The sequence below is a fragment of the Myxine glutinosa genome, chromosome 5 (genome assembly GCF_964187855.1).
Source record: "Myxine glutinosa chromosome 5, kmMyxGlut1.1, whole genome shotgun sequence".
NCBI lineage: Eukaryota > Metazoa > Chordata > Myxini > Myxiniformes > Myxinidae > Myxine > Myxine glutinosa.
In genome coordinates, this window is record NC_136265.1 from 3,721,849 (window position 1) to 3,746,193 (window position 24,345).

Genomic DNA, 24,345 nt, shown 5'->3' on the forward strand with positions numbered 1-24,345 from the left:
CATCAAGGTGATCTACAGCTGGCCAAGCCTCAGTTAATTTCACACAAAAAGTGCTGACATCTTGTCATAATCACCATATCAGTGGTTTGGATATTGTTTGGATTGATGACTTCAACAACACACCTGAGTTTGACCCATTTATCAAGGTCTCACCTGCATGAAGAAGTTTCTGCATGGATGCAGAAAAGTTCATATAAAGGGCCGCCCTCCAATAAAATACAATTAATTCTTCATGCCTGTGTTTGAATCAAATTGGCGCCCCTTTATATGAGCTTTTCTAGAGCATTACTTGGTTCCTCCTAAGAACACAAGGGTAGTCCAGCATGCACATGAGATTTTAAAAAATATCCCTTGTTTTCTATTGTTTGGAATTTACTACAACCCAGGGAATGTCACTTCTTTTCCAGAGTTTGCCACATGGCACATACCCTTATATAAAGGGCCTTTACCTTGTGACCTTTACCTTATAACCTTATAACACCCTTATAACATGGCATTTTCCACAAGAATAACCATTGTATATCAACTCATTGTTATAGTTGTGTACACAAGTGTTAATGCAAACTAGAAACTTTAACCTGTTTTCAATGCCCTTTTCTCCATTACCCACACAGAAATTCAGAGATGCAATCAATAACGATACAACTGCAAAAAGTGGAAACTTCTCGCTTTCTGTAACTGTATGGATCAATCCAAGGAAAAAACAAAAAGCAAACTGGAACAACATTCAAACGTAAGAAACAACGGTATAATCGGCTTCGGCGGAGGGTGGGGGGGGGGGGGGGGAGGGTGGAAAGCGACAACACCAGCTTGAGGGTGGGGAGGGCCTAGTACTGGCTGAAGGATGGGGGGCCTAGTACCGGCTGAAGGATGGGGGGGGGGGGCCTCGTGCCGGCTGAAAGATGGGGGGGGCTTGTACCGGCTGAAGGATGGGGGTGATCAGCACAGGCTGGAGGGTGGGGCCTAGTGCAGGCTCGAGGGTGGGCCGAGCAAAGGCTGGAGGGTGGGCCTAGCACATGCTGGAGGGTGGAGCCTAGCGCAGGCTGGAGGGTAGGGCCTAGCGCAGGCTAGAGGGTTGGATACAGTGCTGGCTAGAGGGTGGGGCCTAGACAGGCTGGAGGGTGGGGCCTAGCGCAGGCTGGAGGGTGGTGCCTAGCGCAGGCTGGAGGGTGGTGCCTAGCGCAGGCTGGAGGGTGGTGCCTAGCGCAGGCTGGAGGGTGGGGCCTAGCGCAGGCTCGGGGGTGTGGCCTAGTGCAGGCTGGAGGGTTGGGCACAGTGCTGGCTGGAGGGTGGGGCCTCACACAGGCTGGAGGGTGGGGCCTCACACAGGCTGGAGGGTGGGGCCTCACACAGGCTGGAGGGTGGGGCCTCACACAGGCTGGAGGGTGGGGCCTAGTGCAGGCTAGAGGGTGTGGCCTAGTGCTGGCTGGAGGGTTGGGCACAGTGCTGGCTGGAGGGTGGGGCCAAGCACAGGCTGGAGGGTGGGGCCAAGCACAGGCTGGAGGATGGGGCCAAGCACAGGCTGGAGGGTGGGGCCAAGCACAGGCTGGAGGGTGGGGCCAAGCACAGGCTGGAGGGTGGGGCCAAGCACAGGCTGGAGGGTGGGGCCAAGCACAGGCTGGAGGGTGGGGCCAAGCACAGGCTGGAGGGTGGGGCCAAGCACAGGCTGGAGGGTGGGGCCAAGCACAGGCTGGAGGGTGAGGCCTAGCGCAGGCTCGAGGGTGTGGCCCAGCGCAGGCTGGAGGGTTGGGCACAGCGCTGGCTGGAGGGTGGGGCCTAGCACAGGCTGGTGGGTGGGGCCTAGCACAGGCTGGAGGGTGGTGCCTAGCACAGGCTGGAGGGTCGTGCCTAGTGCAGGCTCAAGGGTGGGGCCTTGCGCAGGCCCGAGGGTGTGGCCTATCGCAGGCTGGAGGGTGGGGCCCAGCACAGGGTCGAGGGTGTGGCCTAGCGCAGGCTGGAGGGTTGGGCACAGTGCTTGCTGGAGGGGGCAGGAGGGCTCCAAAGCCGGCTTGAAGGTGGGGGGCCCAGCGCCGGCAGGAAAGCAACATGGACACATATTTCTCTTCCAAATTTGAAGACAGCAAAGCTCTCAAATGTTAATGAATGGACACACAAGTAACTTTGTACATTGTCCTGTGTACACACAAGTAAATATAGTGTCCTGCCTCATGGATTTTACTTATATGGAAGCAAAAAACTGTTTCTGATAATCTTTTCACCTTTGATCAAAATCGCCCAACCGATAAATACGATTTAATCACACAGATCAGGTGTGCATGCATGCGTACACACGCACATGCACATGCACACACAATATAGTGTTAAAAAAGAGAAAGAATGAAGTGCAGTAATAGTTGTGCTGCTGAAGGAAAGTGCAGGTCTGCGTTGGCCAACAGGTAGAACAATAGATGAAATCAACAGGACGTTCGTTGAATGAGGTATGCTAACCTCCCCAAAAGGTAAAGAGAAGCTGAAGTTTTGAATGGTAGCCCTCCTCTCAACCAAAAGGAATGTTAACCCTCCTCTCTCTTCCCAAAAAGGAATGTTAACCCTCCTCTTTTACCAAATAGGAATGTTAACCCTCCTCTTACCAAAAAGGAATGTTAACCTCCTGTCTTACCAAAAATGAATGTTAACCCTCTCTTTTACCAAAAAGGAATGTTAACCCTCCTCTCTTTTACCAAATAGGAATGTTAACCCTCCTCACTTTTACCAAAAATGAATGTTAACCCTCCTCTCTTTTACCAAAAAGGAATGTTAACCCTCCTCTCTTTTACCAAAAATGAATGTTAACCCTCTCTCTTCCCAAAAAGGAATGTTAACCCTCCTCTCTTTTACCAAATAGGAATGTTAACCATCCTCTTTTACTAAATTGGAATGTTAACCTCCTCTCTTACCAAAAATGAATGTTAACCCTCCTCTCTTTTACCAAAAAGGAATGTTAACCCTCCTCTCTTTTACCAAAAATGAATGTTAACCCTCCTCACTTTTACCAAAAAGGAATATTAACCCTCCTCCTTTACCAAAAATAGAAGCGAGGGTCATGAAGCTCACCTGGAACAGATTCAACAGTCACTCAAACCCCACTCTGACCCTGATATTTTTATTGCCATGAACAAACTTTTGGTGATGAAGGTTGTGATCAAGTTTCATCAAAATTGTGTGTGTAGTTGAAGCGATAATAACTGAGGTGTTTACAGACCGAGTCACTCACTCACTCACTCACTCACTCACTCACTTACCTACCTACGGACACTGTTCGATCGCGTAAGCTCACCAGACTAAAGTCCAGTTGAGATAAAAAGGTAAAGAGACCGGCATGGACAGGGTAAGACCCATTAGACCAGCATGGACCCTTTAGACCCATTAGACCAGCATGGACCCATAAGACCCATTACACCAGCATGGACCCATAAGACCCATTCCACCAGCATGGACCCATAAGACCCATTCGACGAGCAATTACCCTTTAGACCCATTAGACCAGCATGCAGCCTTTAGACCCATTGGACCAGCATGGACCCTTTTGACCCATAAATACCATTCGACCAACATGGACCCACAAGACCCATTAGACCAGCATGGACCCTTTAAACCCCTTTAAACCCATTTGACCAGCATGGACCCTTTAGACCCATTTGACCAGCATGGACCCTTTACACCCATTAGACCAGCATGGACCCATAAGACCCATTTGACCAGCATGGACCCTTTAGACCAGCATGGACCCATAATACCCATTTGACCAGCATGGACCCTTTAGACCCATTAGACCAGCATGGACCCATAAGACCCATTCGACGAGCAATGACCCGTTAGAACCATTAGACCAGCATGCAGCCTTTAGACCCATTGGACCAGCATGGACCCTTTTGACCCATAAATACCATTAGACCAACATGGACCCACAAGACCCATTAGACCAGCATGGACCCTTTAAACCCATTTGACCAGCATGGACCCTTTAGACCCATTTGACCAGCATGGACCCTTTACACCCATTAGACCAGCATCGACCCTTTACACCCATTAGACCAGCATGGACCCATAAGACCCATTTGACCAGCATGGACCCTTTAGACCCATTAGACCAGCATGGACCCATAAGACCAGCATGCACATGTAAGACCCATTAGATCAGCATGGACCTGCAAGACCCATTAGACCAGCATGGACCCGCAAGACTCATTAGACCAGCATGGACCCTTTAAACCCATTTGACCAGCATGGACCCTTTAGACCCATTTGACCAGCATGGACCCTTTAGACTCACTAGACCAGCATGGACCCATGAGACCCATTAATTAGATCAGTATGGACCTGTAAGACCCATTAGACCAGCATGGACCCATAAGACCCATTAGACCAGCATGGACCCTTTTGACCCATTAGACCAGCATGGACCCTTTAGACGCATTACACCAGAATGGACCCGTAAGACCCATTAGACCAGCATGGACCCGTAAGACCCATTAGACCAGCATGGACCCATGAGACCAGCATGGACCCGTAAGACCCATGAGACCAGCATGGACCCATAAGACCCATGAAATCAGCTTGGACCCTTGACCATTTAGAGCTTGACACCACTTGGACCTTTTTGGATTGCAATTAAATTACAAATAAATAACAAGTACAGATACATTCAAAGTACACCGCCCCCAATGCCAAATAAATAAATATCCTCCAGAGCGGCATTGCCGGGGCGCCTTTGGCGTACAGCGATACCGCCATGCAGCTAATAGAGACTGAATTGGGAAAGAGAGGTGTACAATAATTGATTGAATACTTGCATAATTAAAATCAATGAATAATGATTATAAAATATTTTCTTAATTGGCTAATAGCATACCTAAACTACCAGTGCTTCATCCGAAACTGGAACTTTTTGAAAATTAATTAAATAAGTCATTTAAATCGGAAAAATTAAATAAATGATTAATCAATAAAACAAAAATAGCCTTTATAGCCAAAAACCACGTTGTCAATGTCGTGTCCAAATATCAGCTTCCTATCTCAAAATGTGCCTGAGATAAGGCCCAGAAGAGAAAGAAAATGAATAAGTACTTAATTAAGCGATAATAATTAAGTAATTAATCCATTGATTAATCAAAAAACAAAAAACTACTGTTTTTACCAAAGCACTTGCTCACTATTGTGCCGAAATTCCAGCTCCATAGCTCAAAGGATGGCTGAGATATTGCCCAGCCAAACAAACAAACAAGAAATATGTCGTGCATAGCACGATACTTGCGAGATCCCTAAAATAAGTTGTTGGCCTATGATGACCTCAAAAATAATTGGTGGTTAAATTCAGTGACCAGGTGTGAAAATCCTCTTCAAATTTCAAGTCAATAAGATGAAAATTGAGGATTTTATAAACTTGGCCTTTGTTGACCTTTTAGCCTATGTTGACCTCAAAAATAGTTGGGGGTTGAATTCAGTGACCAGATATGCAAATCCTCTTCACATTTAAAGTCAATTGGATGAAAATTGAGGATTTTAGAAACTTGGCCTATGTTGATCTTGTAGCCAATGTTGACCTCAAAAAATACTTAGTGGTTGAACTTCGTGACCAGATATGCAAATCGTCTTCAAATTTCAAATTAATCGGATGAAAATTGAGCATTTTAGAAATTTGGCCGATGTTGACCTTTTGGCCGATGACCTCAAAAATAGTTGGGGGTTGAATTCAGTGTCCAGATATGCAAATCCTCTTCAAATATCAAGTCAATCGGATGAAAATTGAGGATTTTAGAAATTTGAGAAAAGTGGTTGATCTTTGGCCTATGTTGATCTTTTTGCCGATGCTGATCTCAAAAATAGTTGGTGGTTGAATTCAGTTCGCTGATATGAAAACCCGATTCAAATTTCAAGTCAATCGGATGAAAATTGAGGATTTTAGAAATTTGAAAAAAAGTGGTTGACCTTTGGCCTATGTTGACCTTTTGACCTCAAAAATATATAGGATTTTGTCGGACCACAAACTCTACCATTTGGTGAAGTTTCGTGAAGATCGGTTAAAAATTGTGAACTGTAGGCAAGTATAAGTGAGCAGACAGACAAACACACACACACACACACACACACACACACACACACACACACACACACACACACACACACACACACACACACAAACCGGAGTGATCAACATACTTGTCAAAAGTTTTGTTTTTTTCCAACTAACAAGAAACCGCAGTGAAAACTGAGTACTCCCTTTCAGCGAGCATCGGTACATTGGTGTCCGTCCGGCATGACGTCATGCAGTGCGTGGAGATGGCATCAGAAAGGAGTGGTGTACAACATCACCAATATTATAAATTAATTTATACAAAATAAATGTTTGTACTCGGAGTAGTGTAAATCATGACAACATAGCAACTCAAATTCAGACAGGTCATTAATTATCCTCAGTTAAATGAAGGCCGTGCCTCTGCAGTGACGTTTGGTGATGCGAGCGCAGCGAGCCGATCCACGCTAATATACAGTATACATAAACAACGATGTGGGACAGTATTTAAATCGAAAATTATTGAGGGAGGGTGTCATGGTGAGGGGTGTGTGGTGTCAGGGTGGGTGTGGGGGTGTCAGGGTGGGGGTGTGGGGTGTTAGGGTGTTGGGTGTTAGGGTGGGGTGTTAGGATGGGGGTGTGGGGTGCCAGGGTGGGGTGCGAGGGTGAGAGTATGGGGTGTTGGGGTGGGGGTGTGGGGTGTTAGGGTGGGGGTGTGGGGTGTTAGGGTGGGGGTGTGGGGTGTTAGGGTGTCAGGGTGTTAGGGTGGATGGGTGTGGCGTGTCAGGGTGTCGCGTGTCAGGGTGTCGGGGTGTCAGGGTGTTAGGGTGGATGGGTGTGGCGTGTCAGGGTGTCGCGTGTCAGGGTGTCAGGGTGTCGGGGTGTCGGGGTGTCGGGGTGTCAGGGTGTCAGGGTGTTAGGGTGGATGGGTGTGGCGTGTTAGGGTGGATGGGTGTCGGGGTGTGGGGTGTCAGGGTGTGTGGTGTCGGGGTGTCAGGGTGGTGGGTGGTGGGTGTGGGGTGTCAGGGTTGAGGGTGTGGGGTGTCAGGGTTGTGGGTGTGGGGTGTCAGGGTGGTGGATGTGGGGTGTCAGGGTGGTGGATGTGGGGTGTCAGGGTGGTGGGTGTGGGGTGTCAGGGTGTGGGGTGTCAGGGTGGTGGTTGTGGTGTGTCAGAGTGGTGGGTGTGGGGTGTCAGGGTGGTGGGTGTGGGGCGTCAGGGTGGTGGGTGTGGGGTGTCAGGGTGGTGGGTGTGGGGTGTCAGGGTGGTGGGTGTGGATTGTCAGGATGGTGGGTGTGGGGTGTCAGGGTGTGCGGGGTGGTGGGTGGTGGGTGTGGGGTGTCAGGGTGGTGGGTGTGGGGTGTCAGGGTGGTGGGTGTGGGGTATCAGGGTGGATGGAGCAATTAATTGGAAGTTATAGTAACTGCTGCTCACACGTAAAATGTGAAATTGCCCCAAACAAAAATCGCTTTACAAGTTATTTCTTCCAAAATGATTTTTCTTTCCCAGAAACGACGATCTGAGTATTTTCCATGTTGAAAACCCGTAGTTTTGGCTGTTATTAGGTTTGTGCTGGTCATATATCGGGTATCAATTACCATTGTGAACATTAAAGTATGTAATCTGGTACTTGTAACTCTGGATGATGATGTGTTTCAGATATTTGGATTTCATCAACATTCCATTGTTTGAAATATATGAAGAACCAAATAAAGGGGAGAAGATATATACACAACATCACAGTCTGCTTTACCCAAACGAACAAAACAAATTTAACATGGTGAGAAAAGAGCATGACATAAATAAAACTTTTAAAGTGTATTATGTTAAGTCAAGAGAGTGTGGATATTGTCCTAATATAAATTAAGAACTGTGTGTGCAAAGGCTGATCCGGGAGGAGGAGGGGGGGGGGGCGCAGCGCACCCGGAGTGTGCCCCCTCTCCCCCAAACCAATCCCCTCCGATCAAAAGTGATTTTGTTTCACATGTAATGAGGAGCTTATAACAGAAGATGTGGTCTGCGTCATGTTTCACATGTGATGAGGTGTTTATAACCAAAGATGTGGTCTCGTTCATGTTTGACATGTGATGAGGTGTTTATAACAGAAGATGTGGTCTGCGACACGTTTCACATGTAATGAGGTGTTTATAACAGAAGACGTGGTCTCGTTCGTGTTTCACATGTGATGAGGTGTTTATAACAGAAGATGTGGTCTGCATCATGTTTCACATGTAATGAGGTGTTTATGACAGAAGATGTGGTCTGCGTCATGTTTCACATGTGATGAGGTGTTTATAACAGAAGATGTGGTCTCGTTCGTGTTTCACATGTAATGAGGTGTTTATAACAGAAGATGTGGTCTGGGTCATGTTTGACATGTGATGAGGTGTTTATAACAGAAGATGTGGTCTGCATCATGTTTCACATGTAATGAGGTGTTTATAACAGAAGATGTGGTCTGCGTCATGTTTCACATGTGATGAGGTGTTTATAACAGAAGATGTGGTCTCGTTCGTGTTTCACATGTGATGAGGTGTTTATAGCAGTAGATGTGGTCTGGGTCATGTTTCACATGCAATGAGGTGTTTATAACAGAAGATGTGGTCTCGTTCGTGTTTCACATGTGATGAGGTGTTTTATCAGAAGATGTGGTCCCCGCTTTGTTACAACCCCGCTTTGTTACAACCCCGCTTTGTTACAACCCCGCTTTGTTACAACCCCGCTTTGTTACAACCCCGCTTTGTTACAACCCCGCTTTGTTACATCCCCACTTTGTTACAACCCCGCTTTGTTACAACCCCGCTTTGACACAACTTTAACTTTGCGGTGTTTTGGTGCGTGTACGTGTTTGTTAGTGCGTGTGCACTGGTGCATGTGTGTGTGTTTTGGTACATGTGTGCATGTGTTTTGGTGCAGGTCTGCATGTGTTTGGCACATGTGTGCCTGTGTGTTGGCGCATGTATGCATGTGTTTTGGCGTACGTGCGTGTGATTTGGTGCATGTGTGCATGTGTTTTGGTGCATGTGTGCACTGTGCATGTGTTTTGGTGTGTGTGTGGGTGTGTTTTGGTGGGTTTTCGTGTGTGTGTGCATGTGTTTTGGTGTGTGTGTGCATGTGTTCGTGTGTTTTGGTGTGTGCGTTTTGGCGCATGTGCGTGTTTTGGTGTGTGTGGGTGTGTTTTGGTGTGTGACAATTTACAATTGTGCAATTGTGCGACAATTTACAAGCAATTTACAAAGACAATTTACAATTTAAATAAAGTTGTATATGGGATGTTGTGAAATTAACATCATTGACAACAATCCTTTAAATTATTTAAGTTTAGGAACAACCGATACTGTACAATTAATTAAGTGTGTGTGTGTGTGTGTGTGTGTGTGTGTGTGTGTGTGTGTGTGTGTGTGTGTGTGTGTGTGTGTGTGTGTGTGTCTGTCTGTGAATAAAAGAGAGATAGAATTGTGAGGAACAGAAATGAAAAAACGAGATGTGTGCGTATCTTTTGTTGCATGTGTGCGTGTGTTTTGGTGTGTTTTGGTGTGTGTGTGTGTGTGTGTGTGTGTGTGTGTGTGTGTGTGTGTGTGTGTGTGTGTGCATGTGTTTCGGTGCATGTGTACATATCTTTCGGTGTGCGTGCGCAGGTGTTTTGGGTTGTGTGTGTGTGTGTGTTGGTGTGATGTCTTGGTGTGGCTTTGTGTGTTGGTGTGTTGGTGTGCGATTGTGTTAAGTTGCATGTGTGCGATTGTGTTAAGTTGTGTGTGTGTGTGTGTGTGTGTGTGTGTGTGTGTGTGTGTGTGTGTGTGTGTTGGTCTGTGTGTGTGATGGTGTTGGTGTGTGTGTGTGATGGTGTATTTGTGTGTTGCATGTGTGTGTAATGGTGTATGTGTGATGGTGTGCGTGATGTGTGTGATGGTGTGTGTGATGGTGTGTTGGTGTGTGTTTATTTATTTGTTTTGTTCTTTATCAATAGTTTTTTTCCTGAGATGCGATTCCACACTTTTGGAGAAAACGGAATATTCAAAAGATTTTGTACATGTGCTCATGTATTACCCTGCACATACAATTATTCCGACATGCGTGTTTGTGTTACCCCGTGTGTGTGTAACAGAGGGACACTGCAACCAAATGGGTGACAGAACGAGGTGTGCCAGCGGAAAAGCTCGTCGTTGGTTTTACAACCAAAGAGAGAACATACGATATCTATGAAACTCATCATGATTTGCATGATCCAGCAACAGATTCAGAACTGGAAAATAATCACCAGGTACGACGTGAAATGTGATTAAAGGGCACGGTGGGTGTTCTGCTCAAATGTAACAACAGACAATCAAAGCACGTTACCCAAGGAATGATAGCAAATGTAACAACAGACAATCAAAGCACGTTACCCAAGGAATGATAGCAAATGTAACAACAGACAATCAAAGCATGTTACCCAAGGAATAATAGCAAATGTGACAACAGACAATCAAAGCATGTTACCCAAGGAATGATAGCAAATGTGACAACAGACAATCAAAGCATGTTACCCAAGGAATAATAGCAAATGTGACAACAGACAATCAAAGCATGTTACCCAAGGAATAATAGCAAATGTGACAACAGACAATCAAAGCATGTTACCCAAGGAATGATAGCAAATGTCACAACAGACAATCAAAGCACGTTACCCAAGGAATGATAGCAAATGTAACAACAGACAATCAAAGCATGTTACCCAAGGAATAATAGCAAATGTGACAACAGACAATCAAAGCATGTTACCCAAGGAATGATAGCAAATGTGACAACAGACAATCAAAGCATGTTACCCAAGGAATAATAGCAAATGTGACAACAGACAATCAAAGCATGTTACCCAAGGAATAATAGCAAATGTGACAACAGACAATCAAAGCATGTTACCCAAGGAATGATAGCAAATGTCACAACAGACAATCAAACCATGTTACCCAAGTAATAATAGCAAATGTCACACCAGACAATCAAAGCAAGTTACCCAAGGAATGATAGCAAATGTAACAACAGGCAATCAAAGCATGTTACCCAAGGAATGATAGCAAATGTGACAACAGACAATCAAACCACGTTACCCAAGGAATGATAGCAAATGTGACAACAGACAATCAAACCACGTTACCCAAGGAATGATAGCAAATGTAACAACAGACAATCAAAGCATGTTACCCAAGGAATGATAGCAAATGTGACAACAGACAATCAAAGCATGTTACCCAAGGAATGATAGCAAATGTGACAACAGACAATCAAACCACGTTACCCAAGGAATGATAGCAAATGTGACAACAGACAATCAAAGCATGTTACCCAAGGAATGATAGCAAATGTAACAACAGACAATCAAAGCATGTTACCCAAGGAATGATAGCAAATGTGACAACAGACAATCAAACCACGTTACCCAAGGAATGATAGCAAATGTGACAACAGACAATCAAAGCATGTTACCCAAGGAATGATAGCAAATGTGACAACAGACAATCAAAGCATGTTACCCAAGGAATGATAGCAAATGTAACAACAGACAATCAAATCACGTTACCCAAGGAATGATAGCAAATGTGACAACAGACAATCAAACCACGTTACCCAAGGAATGATAGCAAATGTGACAACAGACAATCAAAGCATGTTACCCAAGGAATGATAGCAAATGTGACAACAGACAATCAAAGCATGTTACCCAAGGAATGATAGCAAATGTAACAACAGACAATCAAAGCATGTTACCCAAGGAATGATAGCAAATGTGACACCAGACAATCAAAGCATGTTACCCAAGGAATGATAGCAAATGTGACACCAGACAATCAAAGCACGTTACCCAAGGAATGATAGCAAATGTGACACCAGACAATCAAAGCATGTTACCCAAGGAATGATAGCAAATGTGACACCAGACAATCAAAGCACGTTACCCAAGGAATAATAGCAAATGTGACACCAGACAATCAAAGCAAGTTACCCAAGGAATGATAGCAAATGTGACACCAGACAATCAAAGCATGTTACCCAAGGAATGATAGCAAATGTGACACCAGACAATCAAAGCACGTTACCCAAGGAATAATAGCAAATGTCACACCAGACAATCAAAGCAAGTTACCCAAGGAATGATAGCAAATGTAACAACAGACAATCAAAGCACGTTACCCAAGGAATGATAGCAAATGTAACAACAGACAATCAAAGCATGTTACCCAAGGAATAATAGCAAATGTGACAACAGACAATCAAAGCATGTTACCCAAGGAATGATAGCAAATGTCACAACAGACAATCAAACCATGTTACCCAAGTAATAATAGCAAATGTCACACCAGACAATCAAAGCAAGTTACCCAAGGAATGATAGCAAATGTAACAACAGACAATCAAAGCATGTTACCCAAGGAATGATAGCAAATGTGACAACAGACAATCAAACCACGTTACCCAAGGAATGATAGCAAATGTGACAACAGACAATCAAACCACGTTACCCAAGGAATGATAGCAAATGTAACAACAGACAATCAAAGCATGTTACCCAAGGAATGATAGCAAATGTGACAACAGACAATCAAAGCATGTTACCCAAGGAATGATAGCAAATGTGACAACAGACAATCAAACCACGTTACCCAAGGAATGATAGCAAATGTGACAACAGACAATCAAAGCATGTTACCCAAGGAATGATAGCAAATGTAACAACAGACAATCAAAGCATGTTACCCAAGGAATGATAGCAAATGTGACAACAGACAATCAAACCACGTTACCCAAGGAATGATAGCAAATGTGACAACAGACAATCAAAGCATGTTACCCAAGGAATGATAGCAAATGTGACAACAGACAATCAAAGCATGTTACCCAAGGAATGATAGCAAATGTAACAACAGACAATCAAATCACGTTACCCAAGGAATGATAGCAAATGTGACAACAGACAATCAAACCACGTTACCCAAGGAATGATAGCAAATGTGACAACAGACAATCAAAGCATGTTACCCAAGGAATGATAGCAAATGTGACAACAGACAATCAAAGCATGTTACCCAAGGAATGATAGCAAATGTAACAACAGACAATCAAAGCATGTTACCCAAGGAATGATAGCAAATGTGACAACAGACAATCAAAGCACGTTACCCAAGGAATGATAGCAAATGTGACAACAGACAATCAAAGCATGTTACCCAAGGAATGATAGCAAATGTGACAACAGACAATCAAAGCACGTTACCCAAGGAATGATAGCAAATGTGACACCAGACAATCAAAACAAGTTACCCAAGGAATGATAGCAAATGTAACAACAGACAATCAAAGCAAGTTACCCAAGGAATGATAGCAAATGTGACACCAGACAATCAAAGCAAGTTACCCAAGGAATGATAGCAAATGTGACAACAGACAATCAAAGCACGTTACCCAAGGAATGATAGCAAATGTCACAACAGACAATCAAAGCATGTTACCCAAGGAATGACAGCAAATGTAACAACAGACAATCAAAGCATGTTACCCAAGGAATGATAGCAAATGTAACAACAGACAATCAAAGCACGTTACCCAAGGAATGATAGCAAATGTAACAACAGACAATCAAAGCACGTTACCCAAGGAATGATAGCAAATGTAACAACAGACAATCAAAGCATGTTACCCAAGGAATGATAGCAAATGTCACAACAGACAATCAAACCATGTTACCCAAGGAATGATAGCAAATGTGACAACAGACAATCAAAGCATGTTACCCAAGGAATGATAGCAAATGTCACAACAGACAATCAAACCATGTTACCCAAGGAATGATAGCAAATGTGACAACAGACAATCAAAGCACGTTACCCAAGGAATGATAGCAAATGTAACAACAGACAATCAAACCATGTTACCCAAGGAATGATAGCAAATGTGACAACAGACAATCAAAGCATGTTACCCAAGGAATGATAGCAAATGTCACAACAGACAATCAAACCATGTTACCCAAGGAATGATAGCAAATGTGACAACAGACAATCAAAGCACGTTACCCAAGGAATAATAGCAAATGTGACACCAGACAATCAAAGCATGTTACCCAAGGAATGATAGCAAATGTGACACAAGACAATCAAAGCATGTTACCCAAGGAATAATAGCAAATGTGACACCAGACAATCAAAGCACGTTACCCAAGGAATAATAGCAAATGTGACACCAGACAATCAAAGCATGTTACCCAAGGAATGATAGCAAATGTGACACCAGACAATCAAAGCATGTTACCCAAGGAATAATAACAAATGTAACACCAGACAATCAAAGCAAGTTACCCAAGGAATGATAGCAAATGTGACACCAGACAATCAAAGCACGTTACCCAAGGAATAATAGCAAATGTGACACCAGACAATCAAAGCACGTTACCCGAGGAATAATAGCAAATGTGACACCAGACAATCAAAGCATGTTACCCAAGGAATGATAGCAAATGTGACACCAGACAATCAAAGCATGTTACCCAAGGAATGATAGCAAATGTGACACCAGACAATCAAAGCAAGTTACCCAAGGAATAATAGCAAATGTGACACCAGACAATCAAAGCATGTTACCCAAGGAATAATAGCAAATGTGACACCAGACAATCAAAGCATGTTACCCAAGGAATAATAGCAAATGTGACACCAGACAATCAAAGCATGTTACCCAAGGAATAATAGCAAATGTAACAATGGACAATCAAAGCATGTTACCCAAGGAATGATAGCAAATGTCACACCAGACAATCAAAGCAAGTTACCCAAGGAATAATAGCAAATGTGACACCAGACAATCAAAGCACGTTACCCAAGGAATAATAGCAAATGTGACACCAGACAATCAAAGCACGTTACCCAAGGAATAATAGCAAATGTGACACCAGACAATCAAAGCATGTTACCCAAGGAATAATAGCAAATGTGACACCAGACAATCAAAGCATGTTACCCAAGGAATGATAGCAAATGTAGCAATGGACAATCAAAGCATGTTACCCAAGGAATGATAGCAAATGTCACACCAGACAATCAAAGCAAGTTACCCAAGGAATAATAGCAAATGTGACACCAGACAATCAAAGCATGTTACCCAAGGAATAATAGCAAATGTGACACCAGACAATCAAAGCACGTTACCCAAGGAATAATAGCAAATGTGACACCAGACAATCAAAGCAAGTTACCCAAGGAATGATAGCAAATGTGACACCAGACAATCAAAGCACGTTACCCAAGGAATAATAGCAAATGTGACACCAGACAATCAAAGCAAGTTACCCAAGGAATGATAGCAAATGTGACACCAGACAATCAAAGCACGTTACCCAAGGAATAATAGCAAATGTGACACCAGACAATCAAAGCACGTTACCCAAGGAATAATAACAAATGTGACACCAGACAATCAAAGCACGTTACCCAAGGAATAATAGCAAATGTGACACCAGACAATCAAAGCAAGTTACCCAAGGAATGATAGCAAATGTGACACCAGACAATCAAAGCACGTTACCCAAGGAATAATAGCAAATGTGACACCAGACAATCAAAGCAAGTTACCCAAGGAATGATAGCAAATGTGACACCAGACAATCAAAGCACGTTACCCAAGGAATAATAGCAAATGTGACACCAGACAATCAAAGCACGTTACCCAAGGAATAATAACAAATGTGACACCAGACAATCAAAGCACGTTACCCAAGGAATAATAGCAAATGTGACACCAGACAATCAAAGCACGTTACCCAAGGAATAATAGCAAATGTGACACCAGACAATCAAAGCACGTTACCCAAGGAATAATAGCAAATGTGACACCAGACAATCAAAGCATGTTACCCAAGGAATAATAGCAAATGTGACACCAGACAATCAAAGCATGTTACCCAAGGAATGATAGCAAATGTAGCAATGGACAATCAAAGCATGTTACCCAAGGAATGATAGCAAATGTCACACCAGACAATCAAAGCAAGTTACCCAAGGAATAATAGCAAATGTGACACCAGACAATCAAAGCATGTTACCCAAGGAATAATAGCAAATGTGACACCAGACAATCAAAGCACGTTACCCAAGGAATAATAGCAAATGTGACACCAGACAATCAAAGCAAGTTACCCAAGGAATGATAGCAAATGTGACACCAGACAATCAAAGCACGTTACCCAAGGAATAATAGCAAATGTGACACCAGACAATCAAAGCAAGTTACCCAAGGAATGATAGCAAATGTGACACCAGACAATCAAAGCACGTTACCCAAGGAATAATAGCAAATGTGACACCAGACAATCAAAGCACGTTACCCAAGGAATAATAACAAATGTGACACCAGACAATCAAAGCACGTTACCCAAGGAATAATAGCAAATGTGACACCAGACAATCAAAGCAAGTTACCCAAGGAATGATAGCAAATGTCACACCAGACAATCAAAGCAAGTTACCCAAGGAATAATAGCAAATGTGACACCAGACAATCAAAGCATGTTACCCAAGGAATAATAGCAAATGTGACACCAGACAATCAAAGCATGTTACCCAAGGAATAATAGCAAATGTGACACCAGACAATCAAAGCATGTTACCCAAGGAATGATAGCAAATGTGACACCAGACAATCAAAGCATGTTACCCAAGGAATGATAGCCAATGTGACACCAGACAATCAAAGCATGTTACCCAAGGAATAATAGCAAATGTGACACCAGACAATCAAAGCATGTTACCCAAGGAATAATAGCAAATGTGACACCAGACAATCAAAGTACGTTACCCAAGGAATGATAGCAAATGTCACACCAGACAATCAAAGCAAGTTACCCAAGGAATGATAGCAAATGTGACAACAGACAATCAAACCACGTTACCCAAGGAATAATAACAAATGTAACACCAGACAATCAAAGCATGTTACCCAAGGAATAATAACAAATGTAACACCAGACAATCAAAGCATGTTACCCAAGGAATAAAAACAAATGTGACACCAGACAATCAAAGCATGTTACCCAAGGAATAATAACAAATGTAACACCAGACAATCAAAGCATGTTACCCAAGGAATAATAGCAAATGTAACACCAGACAATCAAAGCATGTTACCCAAGGAATAATAACAAATGTGACACTAGACAATTAAACCACGTTACCCAAGGAATAATAACAAATGTGACACCAGACAATCAAAGCATGTTACCCAAGGAATAATTACAAATGTGACACCAGACAATCAAAGCATGTTACCCAAGGAATGATAGCAAATGTAACAATGGACAATCAAAGCATGTTACCCAAGGAATGATAGCAAATGTAACACCAGACAATCAAAGCATGTTACCCAAGGAATGATAGCAAATGTAACACCAGACAATCAAAGCATGTTACCCAAGGAATGATAGCAAATGTGACAACAGACAATCAAAGCAAGTTACCCAAGGAATGATAGCAAATGTGACAACAGACAATCAAAGCAAGTTACCCAAGGAATGATAGCAAATGTAACACCAGACAATCAAAGCATGTTACCCAAGGAATGATAGCAAATGTAACACCAGACAATCAAAGCATGTTACCCAAGGAATGATAGCAAATGTGACAACAGACAATCAAAGCAAGTTACCCAAGGAATAATAGCAAATGTCACACCAGACAATCAAAGCAAGTTACCCAAGGAATGATAGCAAATGTAACAACAGACAATCAAAGCATGTTACCCAAGGAATGATAGCAAATGTGACAACAGACAATCAAACCACGTTACCCAAGGAATGATAGCAAATGTGACAACAGACAATCAAACCACGTTACCCAAGGAATGATAGCAAATGTAACAACAGACAATCAAAGCATGTTACCCAAGGAATGATAGCAAATGTGACAACAGACAATCAAAGCATGTTACCCAAGGAATGATAGCAAATGTGACAACAGACAATCAAACCACGTTACCCAAGGAATGATAGCAAATGTGACAACAGACAATCAAAGCATGTTACCCAAGGAATGATAGCAAATGTAACAACAGACAATCAAAGCATGTTACCCAAGGAATGATAGCAAATGTGACAACAGACAATCAAACCACGTTACCCAAGGAATGATAGCAAATGTGACAACAGACAATCAAAGCATGTTACCCAAGGAATGATAGCAAATGTGACAACAGACAATCAAAGCATGTTACCCAAGGAATGATAGCAAATGTAACAACAGACAATCAAATCACGTTACCCAAGGAATGATAGCAAATGTGACAACAGACAATCAAACCACGTTACCCAAGGAATGATAGCAAATGTGACAACAGACAATCAAAGCATGTTACCCAAGGAATGATAGCAAATGTGACAACAGACAATCAAAGCATGTTACCCAAGGAATGATAGCAAATGTAACAACAGACAATCAAAGCATGTTACCCAAGGAATGATAGCAAATGTGACACCAGACAATCAAAGCATGTTACCCAAGGAATGATAGCAAATGTGACACCAGACAATCAAAGCACGTTACCCAAGGAATGATAGCAAATGTGACACCAGACAATCAAAGCATGTTACCCAAGGAATGATAGCAAATGTGACACCAGACAATCAAAGCACGTTACCCAAGGAATAATAGCAAATGTGACACCAGACAATCAAAGCAAGTTACCCAAGGAATGATAGCAAATGTGACACCAGACAATCAAAGCATGTTACCCAAGGAATGATAGCAAATGTGACACCAGACAATCAAAGCACGTTACCCAAGGAATAATAGCAAATGTCACACCAGACAATCAAAGCAAGTTACCCAAGGAATGATAGCAAATGTAACAACAGACAATCAAAGCACGTTACCCAAGGAATGATAGCAAATGTAACAACAGACAATCAAAGCATGTTACCCAAGGAATAATAGCAAATGTGACAACAGACAATCAAAGCATGTTACCCAAGGAATGATAGCAAATGTCACAACAGACAATCAAACCATGTTACCCAAGTAATAATAGCAAATGTCACACCAGACAATCAAAGCAAGTTACCCAAGGAATGATAGCAAATGTAACAACAGACAATCAAAGCATGTTACCCAAGGAATGATAGCAAATGTGACAACAGACAATCAAACCACGTTACCCAAGGAATGATAGCAAATGTGACAACAGACAATCAAACCACGTTACCCAAGGAATGATAGCAAATGTAACAACAGACAATCAAAGCATGTTACCCAAGGAATGATAGCAAATGTGACAACAGACAATCAAAGCATGTTACCCAAGGAATGATAGCAAATGTGACAACAGACAATCAAACCACGTTACCCAAGGAATGATAGCAAATGTGACAACAGACAATCAAAGCATGTTACCCAAGGAATGATAGCAAATGTAACAACAGACAATCAAAGCATGTTACCCAAGGAATGATAGCAAATGTGACAACAGACAATCAAACCACGTTACCCAAGGAATGATAGCAAATGTGACAACAGACAATCAAAGCATGTTACCCAAGGAATGATAGCAAATGTGACAACAGACAATCAAAGCATGTTACCCAAGGAATGATAGCAAATGTAACAACAGACAATCAAATCACGTTACCCAAGGAATGATAGCAAATGTGACAACAGACAATCAAACCACGTTACCCAAGGAATGATAGCAAATGTGACAACAGACAATCAAAGCATGTTACCCAAGGAATGATAGCAAATGTGACAACAGACAATCAAAGCATGTTACCCAAGGAATGATAGCAAATGTAACAACAGACAATCAAAGCATGTTACCCAAGGAATGATAGCAAATGTGACAACAGACAATCAAAGCACGTTACCCAAGGAATGATAGCAAATGTGACAACAGACAATCAAAGCATGTTACCCAAGGAATGATAGCAAATGTGACAACAGACAATCAAAGCACGTTACCCAAGGAATGATAGCAAATGTGACACCAGACAATCAAAACAAGTTACCCAAGGAATGATAGCAAATGTAACAACAGACAATCAAAGCAAGTTACCCAAGGAATGATAGCAAATGTGACACCAGACAATCAAAGCAAGTTACCCAAGGAATGATAGCAAATGTGACAACAGACAATCAAAGCACGTTACCCAAGGAATGATAGCAAATGTCACAACAGACAATCAAAGCATGTTACCCAAGGAATGACAGCAAATGTAACAACAGACAATCAAAGCATGTTACCCAAGGAATGATAGCAAATGTAACAACAGACAATCAAAGCACGTTACCCAAGGAATGATAGCAAATGTAACAACAGACAATCAAAGCACGTTACCCAAGGAATGATAGCAAATGTAACAACAGACAATCAAAGCATGTTACCCAAGGAATGATAGCAAATGTCACAACAGACAATCAAACCATGTTACCCAAGGAATGATAGCAAATGTGACAACAGACAATCAAAGCATGTTACCCAAGGAATGATAGCAAATGTCACAACAGACAATCAAACCATGTTACCCAAGGAATGATAGCAAATGTGACAACAGACAATCAAAGCACGTTACCCAAGGAATGATAGCAAATGTAACAACAGACAATCAAACCATGTTACCCAAGGAATGATAGCAAATGTGACAACAGACAATCAAAGCATGTTACCCAAGGAATGATAGCAAATGTCACAACAGACAATCAAACCATGTTACCCAAGGAATGATAGCAAATGTGACAACAGACAATCAAAGCACGTTACCCAAGGAATAATAGCAAATGTGACACCAGACAATCAAAGCATGTTACCCAAGGAATGATAGCAAATGTGACACAAGACAATCAAAGCATGTTACCCAAGGAATAATAGCAAATGTGACACCAGACAATCAAAGCACGTTACCCAAGGAATAATAGCAAATGTGACACCAGACAATCAAAGCATGTTACCCAAGGAATGATAGCAAATGTGACACCAGACAATCAAAGCATGTTACCCAAGGAATAATAACAAATGTAACACCAGACAATCAAAGCAAGTTACCCAAGGAATGATAGCAAATGTGACACCAGACAATCAAAGCACGTTACCCAAGGAATAATAGCAAATGTGACACCAGACAATCAAAGCACGTTACCCGAGGAATAATAGCAAATGTGACACCAGACAATCAAAGCATGTTACCCAAGGAATGATAGCAAATGTGACACCAGACAATCAAAGCATGTTACCCAAGGAATGATAGCAAATGTGACACCAGACAATCAAAGCAAGTTACCCAAGGAATAATAGCAAATGTGACACCAGACAATCAAAGCATGTTACCCAAGGAATAATAGCAAATGTGACACCAGACAATCAAAGCATGTTACCCAAGGAATAATAGCAAATGTGACACCAGACAATCAAAGCATGTTACCCAAGGAATAATAGCAAATGTAACAATGGACAATCAAAGCATGTTACCCAAGGAATGATAGCAAATGTCACACCAGACAATCAAAGCAAGTTACCCAAGGAATAATAGCAAATGTGACACCAGACAATCAAAGCACGTTACCCAAGGAATAATAGCAAATGTGACACCAGACAATCAAAGCACGTTACCCAAGGAATAATAGCAAATGTGACACCAGACAATCAAAGCATGTTACCCAAGGAATAATAGCAAATGTGACACCAGACAATCAAAGCATGTTACCCAAGGAATGATAGCAAATGTAGCAATGGACAATCAAAGCATGTTACCCAAGGAATGATAGCAAATGTCACACCAGACAATCAAAGCAAGTTACCCAAGGAATAATAGCAAATGTGACACCAGACAATCAAAGCATGTTACCCAAGGAATAATAGCAAATGTGACACCAGACAATCAAAGCACGTTACCCAAGGAATAATAGCAAATGTGACACCAGACAATCAAAGCAAGTTACCCAAGGAATGATAGCAAATGTGACACCAGACAATCAAAGCACGTTACCCAAGGAATAATAGCAAATGTGACACCAGACAATCAAAGCAAGTTACCCAAGGAATGATAGCAAATGTGACACCAGACAATCAAAGCACGTTACCCAAGGAATAATAGCAAATGTGACACCAGACAATCAAAGCACGTTACGCAAGGAATAATAACAAATGTGACACCAGACAATCAAAGCACGTTACCCAAGGAATAATAGCAAATGTGACACCAGACAATCAAAGCAAGTTACCCAAGGAATGATAGCAAATGTGACACCAGACAATCAAAGCACGTTACCCAAGGAATAATAGCAAATGTGACACCAGACAATCAAAGCAAGTTACCCAAGGAATGATAGCAAATGTGACACCAGACAATCAAAGCACGTTACCCAAGGAATAATAGCAAATGTGACACCAGACAATCAAAGCACGTTACCCAAGGAATAATAACAAATGTGACACCAGACAATCAAAGCACGTTACCCAAGGAATAATAGCAAATGTGACACCAGACAATCAAAGCACGTTACCCAAGGAATAATAGCAAATGTGACACCAGACAATCAAAGCACGTTACCCAAGGAATAATAGCAAATGTGACACCAGACAATCAAAGCATGTTACCCAAGGAATAATAGCAAATGTGACACCAGACAATCAAAGCATGTTACCCAAGGAATGATAGCAAATGTAGCAATGGACAATCAAAGCATGTTACCCAAGGAATGATAGCAAATGTCACACCAGACAATCAAAGCAAGTTACCCAAGGAATAATAGCAAATGTGACACCAGACAATCAAAGCATGTTACCCAAGGAATAATAGCAAATGTGACACCAGACAATCAAAGCACGTTACCCAAGGAATAATAGCAAATGTGACACCAGACAATCAAAGCAAGTTACCCAAGGAATGATAGCAAATGTGACACCAGACAATCAAAGCACGTTACCCAAGGAATAATAGCAAATGTGACACCAGACAATCAAAGCAAGTTACCCAAGGAATGATAGCAAATGTGACACCAGACAATCAAAGCACGTTACCCAAGGAATAATAGCAAATGTGACACCAGACAATCAAAGCACGTTACCCAAGGAATAATAACAAATGTGACACCAGACAATCAAAGCACGTTACCCAAGGAATAATAGCAAATGTGACACCAGACAATCAAAGCAAGTTACCCAAGGAATGATAGCAAATGTCACACCAGACAATCAAAGCAAGTTACCCAAGGAATAATAGCAAATGTGACACCAGACAATCAAAGCATGTTACCCAAGGAATAATAGCAAATGTGACACCAGACAATCAAAGCATGTTACCCAAGGAATAATAGCAAATGTGACACCAGACAATCAAAGCATGTTACCCAAGGAATGATAGCAAATGTGACACCAGACAATCAAAGCATGTTACCCAAGGAATGATAGCCAATGTGACACCAGACAATCAAAGCATGTTACCCAAGGAATAATAGCAAATGTGACACCAGACAATCAAAGCATGTTACCCAAGGAATAATAGCAAATGTGACACCAGACAATCAAAGTACGTTACCCAAGGAATGATAGCAAATGTCACACCAGACAATCAAAGCAAGTTACCCAAGGAATGATAGCAAATGTGACAACAGACAATCAAACCACGTTACCCAAGGAATAATAACAAATGTAACACCAGACAATCAAAGCATGTTACCCAAGGAATAATAACAAATGTAACACCAGACAATCAAAGCATGTTACCCAAGGAATAAAAACAAATGTGACACCAGACAATCAAAGCATGTTACCCAAGGAATAATAACAAATGTAACACCAGACAATCAAAGCATGTTACCCAAGGAATAATAGCAAATGTAACACCAGACAATCAAAGCATGTTACCCAAGGAATAATAACAAATGTGACACTAGACAATTAAACCACGTTACCCAAGGAATAATAACAAATGTGACACCAGACAATCAAAGCATGTTACCCAAGGAATAATTACAAATGTGACACCAGACAATCAAAGCATGTTACCCAAGGAATGATAGCAAATGTAACAATGGACAATCAAAGCATGTTACCCAAGGAATGATAGCAAATGTAACACCAGACAATCAAAGCATGTTACCCAAGGAATGATAGCAAATGTAACACCAGACAATCAAAGCATGTTACCCAAGGAATGATAGCAAATGTGACAACAGACAATCAAAGCATGTTACCCAAGGAATAATAACAAATGTGACAACAGACAATCAAAGCATGTTACCCAAGGAATGATAGCAAATGTGACAGACAATCAAAGCATGTTACCCAAGGAATAATAACAAATGTGACACCAGACAATCAAATC

At 42.0% G+C, this 24,345-nt stretch overlaps 1 protein-coding gene across 1 annotated transcript in view; it reads left to right on the forward strand.

Moving 5' to 3' along the window:
- LOC137428762 (chitinase-3-like protein 1) overlaps positions 1–24,345 on the forward strand; it is a 218,380-nt gene that overhangs the window by 130,699 nt on the left and 63,336 nt on the right. Inside the window, exons 7-9 of the mRNA XM_068118658.2 lie at positions 615–733; positions 7,671–7,791; positions 10,117–10,272. Of these exons, the coding sequence (XP_067974759.2) occupies positions 615–733; positions 7,671–7,791; positions 10,117–10,272 (396 nt within the window). The remainder of the gene's footprint in view (positions 1–614; positions 734–7,670; positions 7,792–10,116; positions 10,273–24,345) is intronic.